General features: G+C 38.6%; 1 protein-coding gene across 1 annotated transcript in view; it reads left to right on the top strand.

Moving 5' to 3' along the window:
- The window catches only part of RHAG (Rh associated glycoprotein), a 30092-nt gene extending 12743 nt beyond the window's left edge, over positions 1-17349 (top strand). The window contains exons 2-10 of the mRNA XM_003897714.5: positions 3123-3306; positions 4263-4413; positions 6727-6874; positions 7621-7787; positions 9931-10068; positions 11310-11431; positions 15324-15394; positions 15623-15696; positions 16691-17349. Of these exons, the coding sequence (XP_003897763.3) occupies positions 3123-3306; positions 4263-4413; positions 6727-6874; positions 7621-7787; positions 9931-10068; positions 11310-11431; positions 15324-15394; positions 15623-15696; positions 16691-16765 (1130 nt within the window). The 3' untranslated portion in view covers positions 16766-17349. The remainder of the gene's footprint in view (positions 1-3122; positions 3307-4262; positions 4414-6726; positions 6875-7620; positions 7788-9930; positions 10069-11309; positions 11432-15323; positions 15395-15622; positions 15697-16690) is intronic.
- Positions 17350-21865: the final 4516 nt, after the last annotated feature.

Raw genomic sequence — 21865 nt, 5'->3', positions numbered from 1 at the left:
TCACTATCACAAGAACAACACGGGAAGGACCTGCCTCCATTATTCAGTCATCTCCCACCGGGTCCATCCCACAACACATGGGATTATGGGAGCTACAAGATGAGATTTGGGTGAAGACACAGAGCCAAACCATATCAGTTGGTAACTGCGCAGTTTAAAATCAATAGATTACAGGGAGAACCAGAGTGCTCTAAGGAAAAAAAAAAAAAAGTTAGAAAAACTTTGTGTAATTAAAAAAAATGAACAAAATGAAAAAAAACTGAGTCCTTATTTTTATTATACTTTGTGACTATAAACAAGTCACCTAACTTCTGTGTGTCTTAGAGTCCTGACCTAAATGCAAAATAAAATAAATTGTAGAGCTAAGACACTTTAGACATCATGTAATCCAAGTATTCCTTAAAAAAAAAACTGAGTACCATAAAGGTTTAGTAAAACCATAGTAAGAATCATGCATATACTCTAAGTTCCCCTCCAACTTATTCTATGATCTAGATCAAATTTTTACATATAAAAATTAAATGGCTCAAGCCTGTAATCCCAGCACTTTGGGAGGCTGAGACGGGCGGATCACGAGGTCAGGAGATCGAGACCATCCTGGCTAACACGGTGAAATCCCGTCTCTACTAAAAAAATACAAAAAACTAGCCGGGCGAGGTGGCGGGCACCTATAGTCCCAGCTACTCAGGAGGCTGAGGCAGGAGAATGGCATAAACCTGGGAGGCAGAGCTTGCAGTGAGCTGAGATCCGGCCACTGCACTCCAGCCTGCGCGACAGAGCTACACTCTGTCTCAAAAAAAAAAAAAATTAAATGGTGGCAAATCAATGTGTAAAGAAAAATGAATGATGTGGTTATCTATACTTCAAAAAGCAGAAAGGGAAACAGGTTGATATTAACTGACATGACAAGTGCCCGTCAGCGAGTCAGGTAAAATCTCAGTTCCAGGGTACCCTGGGTAGGTATGGGGTGGGAATCAACACCTTAAGGATCAACACTTGAGGGAAAAGGATTTGAGGAGAGAAGTAGAAGTCCTCAGCTGACCCTGCAGGAGGCTCTGAAGCTAGGATTGTCCAGGTTTAGGTGGTCATTTTCTGAAACAAGGGGTTGCTCATGTGAATCGGTTATTGTGTCCAGACTACCCTAGAGAAGAGCTATGACCTTGAGCAAAACAGCAGCATTTTCCAGAGAGAATTGAGACCTTAGGGCTTCATCTGGCAGCACTCCTGACAGTCAGGGAAAATGGGAGGAATACGTCTTTTGATCTGAAGGGAGCATCTGGGTAGCGCATCTCAGCATCCACTGCAGTAGACAAGCCTGAGTAGTGTACCATAGTCTCTTACCCTCAACACACTACCCTGAGCCTGATGGCAGAACAGAAGTAGAGAGGAGCCAAGAAGTAGTAACGTCTCTGTGTGCCTCGGAAGCCAGAGCTCTGCTTTGGTCATTTTATACCCCTGCAGTGCTCAATGAACAGAGAAATCAGGAAAGTCAGGTTGGAGTTCAAATCCTGAGTTCACCCTTTGGGCAAATTAATTGACCTTTAATGTCGGTTTCTTCTGGGACATATTTTCAAGGCATATCCTTCCTCATACCTATTTCCACTTAAACCTCTGGCCACAGTGGTGATGTTTAATTGAAAAGAGACTATGGGGCCAGGCATGGTGGGTCATGCCTGTAATCCCAGCACTTTGGGAGGCCGAGGAGAGCAGATCACCTGAGGTCAGGAGTTCAAGACCAGCCTGGCCAACATGGTGAAACCTTGTCTCTACTAAAATACAAAACTCAGCCAGACATGGTGGCATGCACCTGTAATTCCAGCTACTTGGGACGCTGAGGCAGGAGAATTTCTTGAACCTGGGAGGCGGAGGTTGCAGTGAGCCGGGTTCATGCCACTGCACTCCATCCTGGGCAACAGAGCGAGACTCCATCTCCTCCCCACTCCCCGCCCCACCACAAAAGGAGAGAGAGAGAGACTATGGTACCCCACTCAGGTTTGTCCACTGCAGTGGATGCTGTTATGTACTGTCCAGATCCTCCCTTCAGATCAAAGGACTATTTCCAGTCAAAAATGTCAATTTCATATATGGCTTATCCATATATATGTCTTACCAACTTAGTTGTCAGTTTCTTGAAGAGTTCATGTTTTCACTATCTTGCATTTGATCGTATGTTTTATTGGTATAATACTTTATTGTATGCAAATCCTCCTACACAGGTGATCCCACTTGGATTATTCTGTGAAATAGGGCCTTTACAATGTTGCAGATGAAAACACTGAAGCCCATAGAGAGTAAGTGACTTGCCCAGGGTCACACAATCATGTGATTGAATTCAGGTGCCTGAGCCCATATCCCCAGACACCAAGTTGAATATTTGTTACTGAAGAGGATACACCCTTTATGTTTATTAATGCTTCATGGTTCATAAAGTGCTAACAGAGATTATCCCATTTGACTCAAATAATGATCTGGTAAGATTTTTGTGGCTGGTGCTATTATACACATTTGATGAATGGAGACTCATCCATCAAAGAAACATACTGCTTCCTCTCTGATATGCAAGCTACTAGGCCAAGTTAAAGAGAGCCAAGTATGAATGTGTCCAAACCCCTTCAATCAACAAATTCACAATCTAGTGCAGGAGATGGACACCTTATTGACTATTATCGTTTGACAAATGCTAAATAAATGCTAATATAGCATGACAAATGATAAAGCTGAAGTATATACACAAAGCTATGTAAATGAAAAGATAAAATATTCTGTTTCCTGGGAGTTTTGGTAAAGTGCAAGAAAGGGTGATGCTTGCTCTGTGCTTTGTAAGGCTATCTTCACGTGTAAAACAATGTAAAATTCCTCAGGAACAGGATGACAGGCACACTGTTGTAATAGTGCATAGTCTTCCCAATAAAAAGCTCCAACGCTGAATAACTTGCCAAAGTCTCTTGGTTGGTAAGTAGTCAAGCTGGCGTTGGAACCAAACTTTTGCTTCCCAGCTAATGCTCTCTTTTCCCAGTGTGTTATACAAAGGTGGTAGCACTTAATACGTGGGATATACTATGATGCAATACTTTCTTCGTGCTCTCCTAATGCAGATTTTTTTTTCCTTTACTCTTTTCCAGTGTTCCAAGATGTACATGTTATGATATTTGTTGGGTTTGGCTTCCTCATGACCTTCCTGAAGAAATATGGCTTCAGCAGTGTGGGTGTCAACCTACTCATTGCTGCTTTGGGCCTCCAGTGGGGCACTGTTGTACAGGGAATCCTGCATAGCCAGGGACAGAAAATTACCATTGGAATCAAAAAGTGAGCATCTTTACTATGGGCTGAATGTTTGTGTCCTCCAGAATTCATATATTACACTCTTAACCTGCAACATGATGATATTAAGAGGTGGGGGATTTGGGAGGTGACCAGGTCATGAAGGCAGAGTGCTTATGAATGGGGTCAGCATCCTTGTGAAAGAGGTCCACAGGAGATTCCTCACCCCTTCCACTATGTGAGAACATAGCTGGAAGGCACCACTTACCAATCAGAAAGGGAGCCCTCATCAGACACCAAGTCTGTCAGCATCTTGATCTTGGGCTTCTCAACCTCCAGAACCGTAAGAAATAAATTTATGTTTTTTATAAACAACCCAGTTTATGGTATTTTGTTATAGCAGTCCAAACAGACTAAACAATTCTTTATTTTTCAGCCATTGCATTTTCAGATCAATCATTTCTCTGGTGGTCCACTATCATTTACTGTGCTGGCTGGCAAATTGTCTTCCTTATGTAACAGAAAATTGTTGAAATTCAAAAATCTGAATCAATGCCTTGCTCTACTGAGCTGGATAATACATTCATGTCTGTAATATCTCTGGTTTGACTTTGAGGGTATGAGAAACCCTCTTCCATAAAAGTATTATTCCTTCCACCTCAGCTACAGGGAGCAAAAGTTTCCCATTCATTATTTTTCAGATTGTTTCTAAAGCGTAAACATGTATTCTTGTTGTGCAATAGTAAACACATACTCCAGAAATAATTCACTGATTAAATCAACAAATATAAAGTAAAACCCTAAATGAGATAAAAGGTAAGTTAAAATATATACATTAGACCAACTAAAGAAACTCTTTAGTTGGAGGAGGAGTAAGGAAGTGGGAGATGATGAGTAAGTCTGGGAAGCACCGGATGGGCCTGGTGGGAGATGGGATTGCACTTTGGTCAGTTTTATGTTAGGTGTGCATTACTCTTCAATTTATTCTTGTTTCCCCTCAGCATGATAAATGCAGACTTCAGTACAGCCACAGTTCTGATATCTTTTGGAGCTGTCCTGGGAAAAACGAGCCCCACCCAAATGCTGATCATGACAATTATAGAAATTGCTGTATTTGCTGGCAATGAATATCTGGTTGGTGAAATATTTAAGGTAAGAGTTAGAAAATTTATACTTACCTAGCTTTGGACATCAGTTCTGGCTACAAAAAACAATGGGTGTCTATGGTATATGGGAGCAAATCTTGGTGAGAGTGATACCATAGCAAATACTAACAATAACCATCATTTACTGAGTGCCTACTGTTAAGTAGGAGTTTTGTAAACATTATCTCATTTCATCTTCACAACAACACTGCATGGTAGGTATTATTTTTATTATCTCATATATACACCATAAAAACTGATCATCACAGATACTGAATGACTTGCCAGAGTCCGAATTCACCTCCAGATTGTTCTAATTCCTCAACTCTTCTTTTGCCTATCAATGATCAATTCCTTTTTATATTTTTACTACTAGGTGAATAGCCCTATATAAAGCCTTATAGTGGTTTTTGTTAAGGCCTCAATGAAACCTTTTTCTCCACAAATATTTCATTGATTCCTCCCAGGAATAATAAATAAATAAAGAACACTTCGGGGCACTCTCTAGTACTTTGTGATTTTGTTTATATTTCTATTAACATCAATTCAACTGCAAATATTTTTGACAACTTTCTAGATGTTGGGGACTCAATGACAAACAAAACATGAAAGTTCCTGCTTTTATAGAGCTTACACTCTAGTGGGAGAGACAGAAAACAAATAAAGAATTGCACATACATCTACCCACCCAAAGACACAAACACACAAATGTTATTATAAATTGCAATACATGCTATGAAAAATATGTACGGTGGGACTATGAGAAAGTGTAACTGGAAGATTAGTTTAGATTGTAGAATCAAGGAGGGGTTCCCTGAGGAAGTGACAGTTACACTGGACCTAAAAGATACCTAGAAGTTTTCAAGTAACTAGTGGAGAGAAACGTTCTTCAAGCCAAAGTAACAACAACCACAGTCTTGAATTGGTGATGAAGAACTAAAAGAAAACTTTTTTAGAGTAAGGTGAAAGGACTTGACTGATACCAGATGAAACCACCAAGGTAAGTGGGTCCGATTAATAAAGACTGTCAACTCTGTGTGCTAGCTGAATGAAGACTTATTCGATGATTCCAAAGGGAAAAATAGAAGGTTATTTTGCTTACAAATATGTGAGCATTTCAAGAGAGGCACAGGCTCACATGGTATTTGGAAAGTCCAAGCATGATTAATCACCACCTCCCATCTTCCTGAAGCCACCTGGTGAAGCAAAGCAAGGTTTCCCAGCTGGGAGGGGACTAAGTGTTGCTGGGAGGGTAAAGATTGCTAGATAGCTCATATATGCTGGGAAGATATTTGACTCATTCCAACCAAGTGTGGATCTTCAAGGGGACTGGGTCTGTCTATGTCTAGCAAACAAAGGAACAACAACTAGGAGACCATTTTTACTTAAATTTGGAAATCTTTCATAAATAGATGTGTGTCATCTTACTGTCTATAAGTACAGATGAATGTGTAGAATTTGACCCTCTGAGTATTCCCTCTAGGGGATGGAAATGTAGAAAACTGGGTCAAATCCACACCATATCCTAAAGAGGAATCTAAATCTCTTCAAATGAATCTGGGACCTCAACTGGTTTTCAGGTCATCATAGAGCCAAATAAAAAAACAAATATGGGTAAAAATTCTGGTTTTTTGAAGTTTCAAGTCTTGAATTACAATTAAGTGAGCTTTAACTGCAATTTCAAGTGAACATATCATCTTCGTTTTTTATCACAAGCTATATCTATTTATTTATTTATTTTGAGATTAGTTCTTGCTTTGTCACCTAGGTTGGAGTGCAATGTGACAATCATAGCTCACTGTAACCTCAAACTCCTAGGCTCAAGTCATTCTCCTGCCTCAGCCTCCCCAGTAGCTGGGACTACAAGGCAGGCACCACCATGCCAGGCTGTGCAATACATATTTCACTCAAAATCTCCATCACCTAGAGAAGTAACCTTGCATGTCTTTTGTGTCCACTAGGGAACTAGTGCTTTAGAAATATGATCTTATCTAAGTCTCACCACAAACTCTGTTGAGTGTGGGTAACATTTCCCCATTTTACAGAACCCTTAGATCAGAGATATTTAATAATTTGTCTAAAGTCACATCGCAAGGAAGTAACTGACCTAGGATTGAAAGTCAGTTGTGTGTGGCCCCAAATTCTGTGCTATTTCTATTTTACTCCCTGTTTTACCCCTCTTTCTCTGACACAATCTTTCTGTCCCTCTTTAATTTTTTTAAGTTGTTTAACCAACAATGCAATTCTTTCACTGACTTTCCTCCCATAAATGAGTCTCAGGTTCACCTCTATTTATATGAATGTTATTTTGTCCCTTCAGGCCTCTGACATTGGAGCATCAATGACGATCCATGCATTTGGGGCCTACTTTGGCTTGGCTGTAGCAGGCATCTTGTATCGATCTGCACTGAGAAGGGGGCATAAAAATGAAGAGTCCACTTACTACTCAGACTTGTTTGCAATGATTGGTGAGTGTGGATAAACTTGCTTGAATCTTATCTATTTGAAAAGGGGCCAGGGAAGATTAACGTCAACACAGGTGTGAGATGCTCAAAAAAAAACATCCAAGCCAAGCATGGTAGTGAACGACGGTAGCCTCAGCTACTCAGGAGACTGAGGTGGGATTGCTTGAGCCCCGGAGTTTGAGTCCAGCCTAGGAAACACAGTAAGACTCCATCTCTAAAAAGTAATAATAGTAAATTTAATTAAACTTTGAAAAAAGGAGCATCTTTTGCATACTACTTTATGCTGGCTCAATTCTTGTCTTTTCTCTTAACAGTAGATAATAAAGCCTAAAGAGAGACATTGTCAGTGGCCAAAGGAAACTACATCCTCCAGGCTGGGCGCAGTGGCTCACACCTGTAATCCCAACACGTTGGGAGGCCAAGGCGGGTGGATCACGAGGTCAGGAGTTCGAGACCAGCCTGACCAACATGCTGAAACCCCATCTCCACTAAAAATACAAAAAAAAAAAAAATTAGGTGGGCATGGTAGCCTGCACCTGTAATCCCAGATACTCAGGAGGCTGAGGCAGGAGAATTGCTTGAACCCAGGAGGTGGAAGTTGCAGTGAGCAGAGATCGAGCCACTGCACTACAGCCTGGGCGACAGAGGGACATTCTGTCTCAAAAATAAATAAATAAATAAAGCAAGCTGCATCTTTTGGACTGTCTTCCATATTCAGAACTAATATCCCCTCTTTGGGTTCACTACAGGGACTGTCTTTCTATGGATGTTTTGGCCCAGCTTTAACTCGGCCATTGCTGAACCTGGAGACAAACAGTCCAGGGCCATTGTAAACACATACTTCTCTCTCGCTGCCTGTGTGGTCACAGCCTTTGCCTTCTCCAGCCTAGTGGAGCGCCGAGGCAAGCTCAACATGGTAAGTGCCGCCTTAGCCCTCATGGAAATTTCACTTCACGACACTGACAGTTGCTCAGATAAGTAGTAGGTAATTTCCACATCACTGCTGAACTCCCAAGACAAATCAGAAGCACACCTTGTAGAATGTTTAAAAATAGCAACATTTATTCATTAATTCACTTATTCATCAAATCTGTACCCTGGGCTGGGTGTGGTGGCTCATGCCTGTAATCCCAGCACTTTGGGAGGCCTAAGCAGGAGGATTACCTGAGGTCAGGAGTTCGAGACCAGACTGGCCAACATGGTGAAACCCTGTCTCTAATAAAAATACAAAAAAAAAAAAAAAAAAGTTAACCAGACGTGGTGGCGGGCACCTGTAATCCCAGCCACTTAGGAGGCTGAGGCAGGAGAATCGCTTGAACCTGGGAGGCGGAGGTTGCAGTGTGCCATTGCACTCCAGACTAGGCAACAAGAGTAAAACTCCGTCTCACACACACACACAAAACAATAATAATAATAAAAATTACCCTGGAAAATTAAAAAATGTTCTCAAGGAATTTACAGTCTAATAGAGAATGAAGGTAGTCTTGTAAAAATCTTTGATTTGAGGTATATTTCTTTAATAATAGAGTTAACTGCTCCCAAGTTCTGAGAAAAGATTTCTTAGAAACAAGATTTATCAAACAGCAGAAAAAGAGAGTGGGATGATGCACACTGATTCTATTTTCCCAACCGCAAACATTCCTCTCAAAGAAATAACAACCAAATGCGATATGGGATCTTCAATAAGATACTGGAAAAAATTTCAGTGGGAATAATGGTGAAATTCAAATAAGGTCTTTACTAGTAGTTTATCAATGCTAATTTCCTTTCCATGGTTATGTAAGATTAACATCTTATTTGAGAAAATGGACGAGGGATATATGGAAACATTCTGTAGTATTTTTACAACTTTTATGTGTCTGCGATTAGTTCAAAATAAAATTTTTTAAAATTTCCCCAGATTAGTCTCTTGAGTTTCTTGCCTATGAGCTAGAGAAACACCAGTAAAGGAGTAACCCGTCAGATCAGCCAGTCTACCTTTCTAGCTGGGTGGGGCAGGTGGGGTGGAGTGGGGAGGAAAAGGCTATTGTAATTTATTTTTTAAGCATAGCTGAGGACGTGTATCTTAATTCTCCACAAATTGTCTCATGAGAGGTCATTAAAAACAAGAAAATTAAAAATTGCACAGTTCAGTGTTTCTCTTTTAAAAGTACGATGACCTCTGCTTCTCAGAACAGCCAGACTGTAATTTTTCTGAGAAATTCTGCTAAACAAAAATTGATTCCTGGCCGGGCACGGTGGCTCATGCCTGTAATCCCAGTGCTTTGGGAGGCCAAGGCAGGTGGATCACCTCAGGTCAGGAATTCCAGAATAGCCTGGCCAATATGGTGAAACCCCATCTCTACTAAAAATACAAAAATTAGCTGGACATGGTGGTGTGCACCTGTAATCCCAGCTACTAGGGAGGCTGAGGCAGCAGAATCACTTGAACCCGGGAGGTGGAGGTCGCAGTAAGCCAAAATCACGCCACTTCTCTCCAGCCTAGGAGACAGAGCAAGACTCCATCTCAAAAAAAAAAAAAAAAAAAATTCCTTTTTCCTTCATCCTCAAATGTCCTCAATCCAGTGACATTTGCAAAAACTATTGTCTTTAATATGTAATGTGTACATTTCAACGTCTCTACATTTCCTCTTTGAATATTGGAATATCATAGACTACAAAACACACGGTGGCCATAATCATCTTTTGGTTCATGATAACCACAAATGTGTTCCAAAAACTGCACAAATAGACAAAACATTGCGAGAATATTTACTCTAAACACTCCTACCCTCCCACTACAACATCTTTTGATTTTCTCAAATGCCTTCCACCACTGGCCTTAATGGGTTAAACTGATTACTCATTCACTACCAAGGGACTGGCAAGAAAGATACCAAATGTCACCTTCTCGAAAAAAAGGCCTTCTATAAATCCAAACAACCCTCTTTTTAAAAAAGAACCAATAGCCCTTTCAGCTGAAGAATGTGATATGGGTCTCTTGAACTCTAGAATCCTCTGATCCTTCTGAATTCTCCATCATCCAGCTTGCCTCATTTATGTTTCTGCTGCTCACACAGGTTCACATTCAGAATGCCACCCTTGCTGGAGGAGTTGCCGTGGGCACTTGTGCGGATATGGCAATTCACCCATTCGGTTCTATGACCCTTGGGAGCATTGCAGGAGCGGTCTCTGTGATTGGATACAAGTTCCTGACTGTAAGTACGGCAGATGTTCTCAGTCAAACTCTGAATATGCACCATTTTTCTCACATGTCCCACCAGCAGAAAAAAGCTATAAAGTTTTGTTTTATAAACATTTTTATTTGGAGGCCACTTGCCTTCTTTTAGGAAATACTACTCCCATTTCAGTAGTTCAGTGGTTCTACACTGCCCTAACTTCTGTGTAACAGGAAAGAATCTGATATCAATTATTTATAATTTAGTTTGAATTAAATGTTAAGTACATGGACATTACTTTCCTTTGGGGTTGTTCCATTGAAGTTGTTGTTGTTATTTGTCTTATGCAATTAAGGAGTCTGCTCTTTTAAGAGATTTAGGATGTCGGCCAAGCATGGTGGCTCACACCTGTAATCCCAGCACTTTGGGAGGCTGAGGCGGGCGGGTCACCTGAGGTCAGGAGTTCAAGATCAGCCTGGCCAACATGGTGAAACCCTCGTTTCTACTAAAAAAAAAAAAAAAAAAAAAAAAAAAAAACCTACAAAAATTAGCCAGGCATTGTGGCAGGTGCCTGTAATCCCAGCTACTGGTGAGGCTGAGGCAGGAGAATCGCTTGAACTCGGGAGGCAGAGGTTGCAGTGAGCTGAGATGGCACCATTAGCCTCCATCCTGGGCGACGGAGTGAGACTCCATCTCAAAGAAAAAAGAAAGAGAGAGAGATATAGGATGTCATCAGTAGGTGAGAAGGAGTAGGATGTGAAATGACTCCCTTCAAACCCATCCACTAAAGACTGAAATGGGCAGTTTTGCCACAAATATCTACTCAAATCCTTTAACTTAAGTGGACTTCAGATGTGGATGGAGATCTGTACTATACACAAAATTTCTTCTGGGTGGAGAAGAAAATGGGGAGATGTAGGTCAGAGAATGCAAAGTAGCAGAAATACAGAATGAACACTTCTCAATGCACAGCATGAGGATTATAGTAGTAAAGTTGTATTATATATCTGTATACAAGATTTATTCTAAATGAGATTTTTAGCTGCTTTGACCACACAAAAAAAGAAACTATATAAGATGATGGAGACGTTAATATTCTTCACTATAGTGACCTTTTTTTACTCTCTATGTGTACCTCATAACATCATGTTGTATACCTTAAATATACATAAAAATACTTATAAAATAATTCTGCATGGAAGAATAGAGCTCAGCTATAGCTCTGTTTCAGTTCTATACATTTAACAAAATAATCAACTTTCCTCCTTTTACAATTTTAGCCACTTTTTACTACTAAACTGGGGATCCATGATACATGTGGGGTCCATAACCTCCACGGCTTACCTGGTGTAGTGGGAGGCCTTGCAGGCATTGCGGCAGTAGCATTGGGGGCCTCCAACACGTGAGTAAAAGATTGGGTTTTCCATCCCCTGTGGTCCCGTGATGTTTTCTCTCACTTTGAGAAATTAGTGATGGGAGAGTTTTCATTTTAGCAGTTCTGACCATGGTCTGTATTGTCTTTACTGGAGCCAAAGAGACGCACCTGAGAGAGAAGATCATTAGAATAAATTTACATTGAAAGAGGCATCTTAACTGAAATTGTCAATTTAAAAAAATTAATAATTTTATTTTAAATGTCTTTACCAGAAACAACTGTCTCCTAGCAGATAGGGAAATTTGATAATCACAGTTAGATTATAGAAGGCTTAGTCTTTTGCTTGATCCCTCCAAAATGGAGGAGGAGACACATATGATGAACTGAACAGTCAGTTCCATCCAATCCATACAAAGAAGAATGAGTTGGAATAAGACAGAAAGCAGTTAGTTCTACAGAATCAACAACACTGGTATATGGCCCCAACTCTGCTACTAACTAGTTACGTCACCTCTGAGGTATCACTCAGCATTTCTGGTTTTCAGTCTTCTCCTCTGTAAAATAAGAATTGGAATATTTATTCTCCAAAATCCCTTCTAGCTCTATCAGATGTAGATTCTTCCCTGAGTTGGGTATACATGTTTACTTAAATGACCAGAGGAAGAACAACTATCAAGCAAACGCCGGAGAATGGAAGGGATGCCACAATATTGGAATGACTTGGTATGAATGTCATCCATGTGAAAAAGCTAGGAAGATGGTAGAGTCCAGATCCCTCAGAGTAAATAAAGAGGAATCAGAATGCTCAATTTTTTAAAATTGTGCATACTTTAAGGTCTGGGATACATGTGCAGAACTTGCAGGTTTATTACATAGGTATACATGTGCCATAGTGGTTTGCTGCACCCATCAACCAGTCATCTAGGTTTTAAGCCCTGTGTGCATTAGGTATTTGTCCTAATGCTCTCCCTCCCCTTGTACCCCACCTCCCAACAGGTCCGGTTGTGTGATGTTCCCCTCCCTATGTCCTTGTGTTCTCATTGTTCAACTCCCACTTATAAGTGAGAACATGTGGTGTTTGGTTTTCTGTTCCTGTGTTAATTTGCTGAGAATGATGGTTTCCAGCCTCATCCGTGTCCCTGCAAAGGACATGAACTCATTTTTTTTATGGCTGCATAGTAGAACACTCAATTTTTAAATCCAATTGAAAGCATGAAGAAGAGGGAAATGTATGTCTAGAAATGTCTGAATGACCACTAATTTAAAAAGCAAAATCTTATCTTCAATTTTAGCAGATTAAAATTTAACCCCGTTGAGATCAATAATAGTACATACTTGAAAAACTCATTTAATCATATCTCCTACTACATAGTTTGCTTCCTTCTTCATGTGTACAGTTGACACATTTCTTCTATATGTTTTTTAACCCTTTTTGCAAATTTAGAAGACAACTCCAGAATATGCATATCTTTTTCAGTTCCAGAGACTGCAGAAATCAAACACGAAAATATTTTAATGCAAATTAAGCATGATAAAAGCATGTGTGAATGAGCTCAACTGCTCAGTGTTGCAGTGTGCATATACTGTGCAAACACACTAGGAGGTGCCTATGGTTAAGAATTCTTGAGTATCATGCCTAGACCAGTTTCACAGATGCAATAAAACTAGTCTATTTGGCTCTCAAAGGGCAGGCCTCGCTGGGTGGTCAGACATTGGGTAAGTCTCAGAGTTGTGGGTCTAGTCCTTGAAAATGCAGATTTAGAAACATCTTCTCAATTTATTCGTTGGTGGGATCAGGAGGTAGAGGAATATCAGAGGGGAAGGGGGGCAAGCCTTGAAGGTCCATTCACTTGGGTAAAATTTACATATCTCACACCAAATAAAATACCGCCTGAGGGCCAGGACTACTTACATGTGTCTCTTCAGAATATTAAAATGCAAATCAGATTTTTGATAAGCATAGAACAAGGGAAAGTTAATATTCTTAAGGGACATTTTTGCAAATTATGGCAGCATAACTTTAGTAATGCTGTTAATTTTGTATAAGTCATTGTTTTCCAAGTTTATTTGATCACAGAACACTTGTTATCAAAAATATCTTTTAAGACCTTGTAAAAGATCTTGGCAAATTCCTGTAAAAATAATAGGAAATTTACAAAAGAAGAAAATCAAATAAATAAGTATATATAAAATACTCAACTTCATTTGGAATCAAAGAAATGCAAATTAAAACAAGCTACCAGTTTTTCACTTATCAAAGTGATAAAGCATGAATGAATAATAATAATACTGAATAGTGGCTAAAGTAAAAAATTGGAATCAAAATTGTACAATTTTCTATTTGGAAAAGTTCTTAAGAAGTATATAGGCCGGGCGCAGTGGCTCAAACCTGTAATCCTAGCACTCTGGGAGGCCGAGGCAGGTGGATCATCTGAGGTCAGGAGTTTGAGACCAGTCTGGCCAATATGGAGCAACCCCGTCTCTACTAAAAATACAAAAAGGACCCAGGCATGGTGGTGGGCGCCTATAATCCCAGCTACTTGGGAGGCTGAGTCAGGAGAATTGCTTGAATGTGGAGGGAGGAGATTGCAGTGAGCTGAGATCACCTCACTTCACTCCAGTCTGGCAACAGAGCGAGACTCCGTCTCAAAAAAAGAGGTATATGTAGCCTTTTACAATATTCTCATTTCTAGATAGGTTTTATATTAGGAAAATAATCAGACAAGTTCATAAGCTTGTTCAGAAGAGATGTTCTCACAGCATTTTAAAAAATATGAAACACTGGAAGCAACCAGTACTTTGCCCAGTGTAATACCCTGTAGCAATTCAAACTGTGGTCCAGATCTACATTGACTCACATAAACAGACCCCTAAAACATATTTAATGGGAAAATAAGTAATATAGCATGATTGCATTTTTATAAAAATACGTGTTTTTATTTTACGTTTTTATTCTGATACAATCTGAGGAATATTAAACTTTTCTGCTTCTTTTTGTTATCTGCAGTTTCTAATGTTTTCACAATTACATGTTACTTGTGCAGTTTTTTATATATATTAAAATATTTAAACCTTTCAAATAAGGAGGAAAAAAAAAAAAGGAATCTGAGTTTAGTGCATCCTCTCCCTTGGATGATGAGACTGGAAGACTAACAAAACCCTCATTTTCCTATTGTTTTATTCATTGGAGTCACTCATTCAATCTTTAAACAGCTCTTTATTAACTGCCTGCTATGAGTAAGCCACTTTGCTAAGAAGATTCCCACATTCCTAGGTCATTTGTCATTCATACAACACCTTTATGCACTTCAATGGCCTTTTATCACATTCTTTCATTATCAAAATTACAAACAATCCTTTACTAATTTCAGTTTAAAGCAATGACTTCTAATATGACATATAGAGATATACTTAAATATCTTCAATGAGGTATCTCTACAATATATGTGGAAATTAGCTTTTCTGAACTTATTGATAGATTTTTCTAATTTTGTCATAACTATTTCATTAAAATGGAGCGAGGATAGATAGTAGCTCATGTGGTTTTATTTATTACTCTATCCTCAATGCCTAGGAAAGAAACTGACAGAGAGTGGATACTCAATATTTATTAAATAAATCAGATCAGGGATCAATTTTTTGAGAGTGCTAAACCCTTTCTAAGGAAAGTCTTATTTCCAAAGTTTACATTAAAAGATGATTCTCTTCTTTTAGGTGTATCTCAGAATTTTCTAACACTGCTCAAGAGTTTCAAAGAAAAGAAGAATATGAAAGAAAAATTGTAACAAATGCTTAATTTGCTGGTGTGTAATGTTACACTCTGGCCTGAAGATGGCAGTCATCCACACCTTCAGTGGGTGAGACTTTCTTTGGTTGAGGTCCAGGAAAGACACTGATTCTTTTTTGTTTGCTTCCTTAGGTCTGTGGCCATGCAGGCAGCTGCGCTGTGTTCCTCTATCGGAACAGCAGTTGTTGGAGGTCTGATTACAGGTCAGCATAAAAAGTGAACACTTCCCTGTATCTTATGCTCTCAGATTATTTACAATAGATAATTAATGAGCAAGTCAATTGCTAAATTCAAAAATGTTCTAATCTTCTGGCAGTAAAGTAATTATGCCAGCTAAAGGGGATGATTTTATAACAGGATATTAACTACTATGCAAGTAGATTTTCCTCTTCAGCATCACGACATGACTCATTTTCCCTCTACCGTCACAGGTTTAATTCTAAAGTTGCCGTTTTGGGGACAGCCATCTGACCAGGACTGCTATGATGATTCTGTTTATTGGGAGGTACTGTACAGTATTCTAAACAAGAATGTGAATGATGGCTTCATTAGTGAAAGCTTTACTCACTTCAAGCCTAGATATCTGTGTGGCATATGTGTGATGAAATTGAATTAGCCTGGCATGGTAGCTCACACATGTAATCTCAGCACTTTGGGTGGCCGAAGCTGGAGGATTGTTTGATGCCAGGAGTTCAGGACCAGCCTGGGCAACTCTCTACAAAAATAATAAATAATAAATAATAAATTTTAAAATTTTCTTTCCATGGGATGTCAAATGTAAAAGAAAAATCAATAAATAAAAAGGAACTGAATGAACTACCTATAGAGAGAGAGAAATTGAGATGATGTGCCCAGCCAGATAAAATCAGAAGTTATGGTATTTTCTAAAGCAGAGGTTAGATAAAGAAAAGAAAGAATTTAGTTAGCAAATGTTGTTTCACTCCTCTGAGAGCCATAAAAAAGCTATTCATAAAAATAATGTGAATTATCAGAAATAGTGTGAGATTTTATACCATATATGGTCCACAGGTTTATTTGGTTAAAAAAAAAGAAATTTAAAATAATTATAAACTATGTCATAGGTAAAAGTAGTCAAAAGCAAGTGAAATACATAAGGTTGAAGAATTTGAGTGAGTACACATCAAAAGTGAGTACACATCAAAATGAATAACAAAACATCAGCCTCTTTCTATCCTCCAGTTTCTCTTTACTCTGTTGATACTTTTCCCCAAATTATTTCCTGCAAAGCTTGAGAAGGATAGATGTTTGGGTGTTCTCAGCAAAATTTCAGGGAGAATTAGTTTGCAAAAGCAGGAATGTAGTCAGGGTGGGTGAGATAAATATTTTATTCTTTTATTTTTCTTCAACTCAAACAATTTTTATTCCCAGTTCTTTCCAAGCTTGAATAATAATTACCAAAAATATTTTTATTTCAATACTAACTTCTGACAAGCACAGTGAAATAAACTATTAAGTGCCCCCAACTTGTTTTCTTAAAGGTGCCTATATTGAGAGAACCTGACCATCACTTCCATGGACATGGTGACCACAGCCAGCTGGAACCTGAAGTCTAAACACCATTCCTGCTCTCCAGCTTCCTTTCCCATTATCAAGAATCAAGTCCAAAAAAAAAAAAAAAAAAAAAAAAAAGGCAGTAACCAAAGAGAGTATGGACCAGAGTGAATAGATCTTAAATCTCAAATGGCCGGTGTAAAGATATCCTTATGTCTGATGCTGTCTCTTGCTCTTCAATGACTAATTGAGGGGATGTGACTCATAAAACAAATAATTGAATAGATCTTCTCCAGGATTCCCAAAATGCTTTTGGCAGTGAGTAAATACAGAGTAGACATGTCAGTTTCTTAATGTAGACACTATGTCTTCAATTCCCAAAATTATAAAACTGAAACCCGTGAAGCAAGAATAGATGTCAGAAATCTATGTAAAAAACAAATTAAAGAAATGCATGTGTGTAAAGTAGTAATATGATGATTTTAGGTAGTGCTTTTTATTTTAAAAATGTTCTAGTTAGTAATGTTGTATCCTTGCCTGAATATTATTCTCAATTCCTTTTGCATGTTTACTATTTGCAATGAGCTCAAATGCTATCTGATCAAAGTCTATTTTGTATAAAATGTCCAATAATTAAATATTGTTATAAAATAAAACATTAGTCTTTGACTCTCCTTTCTTTGGTAGTTGGAATTCATGTCAGTAACAAGCACATGTGCGCACACCACACACACACACACTTCATATTTAGTCCACGCCCAATTTAAATATATTATTTATCATGTATTTGCTATTTTTAAAAAATCAAGTTAATGACTCATTATAGAATGTTGTAAAAAGTTAAGTTTTAGAAAAGATAACTGACATAGTCAAAAGATCATTTTTAAGAAAAATCAAGTAACTTATTTTTCCTATCTGGAAGCTTTTAAGATTTTTCTTCTAGCCTTGGAGTCCTGAAATTTTCTCAAGATATATCTAGGTACCAACAAGGCAATCAGTCCTCCCATAATTAACAGAACGCCAGCTTCTGAATGAACTTAAAAATTATAACTAAGAGTGGATTATTTAATATTTTATTCCTTGAAAAACATACATCATGTATATTTTATTCATGTATCTTACTTGACATTGTTGACTTCTTTTAAACACACATCAGAACTTCTTTCAAATAGGTGTTTTGGAGTGTGCTCGCTTACAAAGTCCACTGTTCTCTCCCTTCTGATCCTTACAAAGAATCATTTCATTACCAGGGTAATGAGACCTCCTCCCCGCTCTGCTGGTCATAAAGCAAATCTTGGAGGGCCTTGGGTATACTCAGGAACATGTAAGTCAGTCTGCCATTTTTATGTGCTAAGGAACTGGCTCATGATCATCTTCACTCCCTGGCTTGTAAACATTCTCTCCTGCCTTTCTACAGGGCAGTTCTTGTCAGTAAAAAAGCCTTATTTTTCCAATTCTGTGTTAGTGGTCTTCTTTTCACAGTAGAATAATATCTTTTTTATCTATCTTGCCTGGAATTTGGTGAAGCATTTCAATTGTAATACTTGAGTCTTCTGTTCAGATACATTTTGTTCTACTATTTAGTAACTTTGTCCTCTTCAACTGTTAATTTTTTCTTTTTCTGGCGCTCTTGTTATTCATATGGAAAGTCTGCTTGGACTCTTATACAAGATCTTCCCGATCTTTATTTCATTGGTTCTATTCATCCATTTCATCAATTTATTTTTGTTTGTTTCATTGTTTGCAAATCATGGTCCGTTTTTGTAGGTCCAGCAAATCTGTGTGTGTGTGTGTGTGTGTGCACGCGCACGCACGCATGCATGTATATATGCCATGCTTGAATTTCCTTACTTTTATAATTTTGTTTATTGGAGAGGCGTGCTACTTTTGTTCAAGTTCAAAATCTGCAAAACTTACATAACATTATACTTTATCTGTTCAAACACACACACAAAAAAACATTTAGGATGTTAACTAATACTCTATTTATGATAATAGAAATCTCAAGTTGTACTTAACATGATCAATTTCAGGAAGTTTTTGTTATTTTTTTTTTCTTATCTAAATCTGAAAGATTGACTCATGATTACTAACTGCAATTTCAGATCCTTTGGTGAAAGCTACAATCTTCAAGCTTCCCCAACCCTTTTTTCCATAGTCTGTAACCTGTTTCTTGCACAAGACAAGAACACTCTGCTGAACAGGGGTGTGGGGGGACTTCTCTAGTAGCTGTGTTTTGTTAGGAGCCACTTACTTTGTGTGTTTTCTTGATTCTCTTCACTTTGAGTGCTGGAACCATTAGGTGGATTGTCCGTTTTCTTTTTGTCTATTCACTGAGGGTTAAATTCCAGCTGCTGAGATACCTTGGGTGACAAAAATCTTAAAAATGAAGAAAGGAACAGTAATCTCTGGCTGAATGGATTAAAGTTTTGCCAGATGCCAAAACAGAACTCCCCTGGATTGGCACCTAAAGGAAACCTCTTTGTTCTTTAGATTTTTTCAGCTGCCAAAGCTTCCTGTTATCTTAGAATCAGGGCCAAAAGAAGCTCAATGTATCTGCCAAGCCCTCCTGCCACCTATGGGGGACCAGAAAGACCACTGCCATTTCAGGAACACTCAATTGAGAAGCTACATCACCATCCATTGGGAATTCACAAATCTCTGCAAACCAGCAGAACATTACCCCATGACTCTCTACAACTGCCTCCAGACTTTCCTCCAACACAGAGGAGGGAAGTTCTCTGTAAGTTTTGTCATTGGTGTATTTCCAGAATCTAAAGGTTTCACATCCTTCAGGCCAGGTTAATGCTTAGCTCAGGAGAGGTCCTATAGTTTAATTGTGTACAAGGTAAGAGGGACACAATGCAGCTCCCATCTCCCCACTTAAATAAGGTTAAAAGATGTCACTCCATGTATTTTACAACTCGATAATGTTCCATGTTCCATTTAAAGTCTGCTCTTTTAAGAGCAGACACAATTCATTTATTTCTTTGTAAACCTCATATCTTCAATAGAGCACATGTTTTAGGGAAGCTTGTTTAGTGGATGAATGGATAAATAATTGAATGACTTGAACAAACCAAGGCAATCAGCCTCAAAGAAGCAAAGGGACCCTTTTTAAAATTTATCTGGTTACTCATTTATTCAATAATAATTCATTAAGCACTGGCTAAGTTTTACTCTATAAATACAAAGTCATATAAAATAAAACTCTTGACCACAAAAAAAAATTGTTTGCAGCTTTTCCTAGAGTATAGCTGGTGGATCAGTGACATACTAAAGTGTCTATACTAACAAGTTCTATTATGGTAGCATACAGAGTGGTACACATAGGAGGAGACAAGAACCTAAATCAAATTCAGCCACTCAAGGAAAACCTGTCAGAAAAAAATTTTAAATGACATAAAAAAAGCATACAGCTAAGCAGAGACTGGATTAAGGACCAATTCTACTGAAAGTAAAACTGATACTCTTTTCTCTGGAGACCACCCTGCTCATGAAATGAAAGATTGGAAGTCTGCTCAATCAATTTCTTCTTCTGTTTTTGAAGATAGAAGTTATTTGTGTAAGAGTGTGAGTGCTAACGTGGAGTAGGTCGGCGGGGGAGATTAGCAAATGGGAGGAGTTAACAAACCCATGAACTATCAGATCTCTCCACTCTTCCCTTTACTTCCTGAGCCACCTTCCTCTATCCCTGTCCAAGTCCAGACCTAAGTTCCCTTCTATTTTAGGAGTATAAAATCGAGTCTTTTCTAACTAATAATTTTGGCTTTTATCTTGGCCTTATTTTGATGGGTGTTCATTGAAAATCTCTCGGAATAGTATCTATTCCAGCTTCATCTAACTGAAATGACAGCAGTTATAGTGCACCCTGGTTTTGTTAACCACACAGACACTTCCAAGAATTAATCTGATAGAAAGTATAATTCCATCAGGCTGGGCGCAGTGGCTCACACCTGTAATCCCAGCACTTTGGGAGACCAAGGCGGGCAGATCACCTGAGGTCAGCCGTTCGAGATCAACCTGGCCATGGTAATATCCCCCTCTACTAAAAATACAAAAATTAGCCAGGCGTGGTGGCATGCACCTGTAATCCCAGCTACTTGGGAGGCTGAGGCAGGAGAATCACTTGAATCCGGGAGGCAGAGATTGCAGTGAGCCAAGAGCATGCCATAGCACCCCAGCCTGGGCAACAGAGCAAGACACCATCTGCAAAATATATATATATATAATTATATGTATTCTATATATATATAATATATAAATATATAATAATATACAATATATGATACAATGTATATTATATGTATCATATATTATATATGTTATATGATATAATGTATGATATATTATATATAATATATATAAATTATGGCCAGGTGCGGTGGCTCAAGCCTGTAATCCCAGCACTTTGGGAGGCCGAGACGGGCAGATCACAAGGTCAGGAGATCGAGACCATCCTGGCTAACACGGTGAAATCCCGTCTCTACTAAAAAAATACAAAAAACTAGCCGGGCGAGGTGGCGGGCGGCTATAGTCCCAGCTACTCGGGAGACTGAGGCAGGAGAATGGAGTGAACCCGAACGGCGGAGCTTGCAGTGAGCTGAGATCCGGCCACTGCACTCCAGTTTGGGCGACAGAGCAAGACTCCGTCTCAAATAAATAAATAAATAAATAAATAAATAAATAAATTATATAAGACCTTCTTTTGAACAAAGTCCTTCTCCCTTCTTTTGGCCTTGAATTTAATCCTTTCTTAGTGTTTTACTATTTAAGTATCTTTAGACAAAATACTTTCTCTCTGAGCCTCTTTATTTCAGTTATAAAAAGAGATAATACCTACTCTGCAGAGGTATTTTGAGGATGGGGTGGGACACACGATTCAGGCTGTAACAACCATCGGATCCTGATACCCCATTCAAATTTACCAAATGTTTTAACGATGTCCATTATAGCAAAAGGATCTAGTTCAGGGTCCCATTTTATACCTAGTTGCTTGCCTCTTTAGTCCTTCAATCTGGAACAGTTCCTTGGTGTTTGTCTGACTTTCATGACCTTGACACTTTTGAAGATCGTAGGCTAGTTATTTCATAGAATGTCTTCAATCTGGGTTTTTCTGATGTTTCCCCATGATTACATTTAGGTTATACAACTTTAAGAGC

Source organism: Papio anubis, chromosome 6 (genome assembly GCF_008728515.1).
Source record: "Papio anubis isolate 15944 chromosome 6, Panubis1.0, whole genome shotgun sequence".
Taxonomy (NCBI): domain Eukaryota; kingdom Metazoa; phylum Chordata; class Mammalia; order Primates; family Cercopithecidae; genus Papio; species Papio anubis.
The sequence above is the reverse complement of the archived record's forward strand: the minus strand, read 5'-3'. Positions and strand labels throughout refer to the sequence as shown.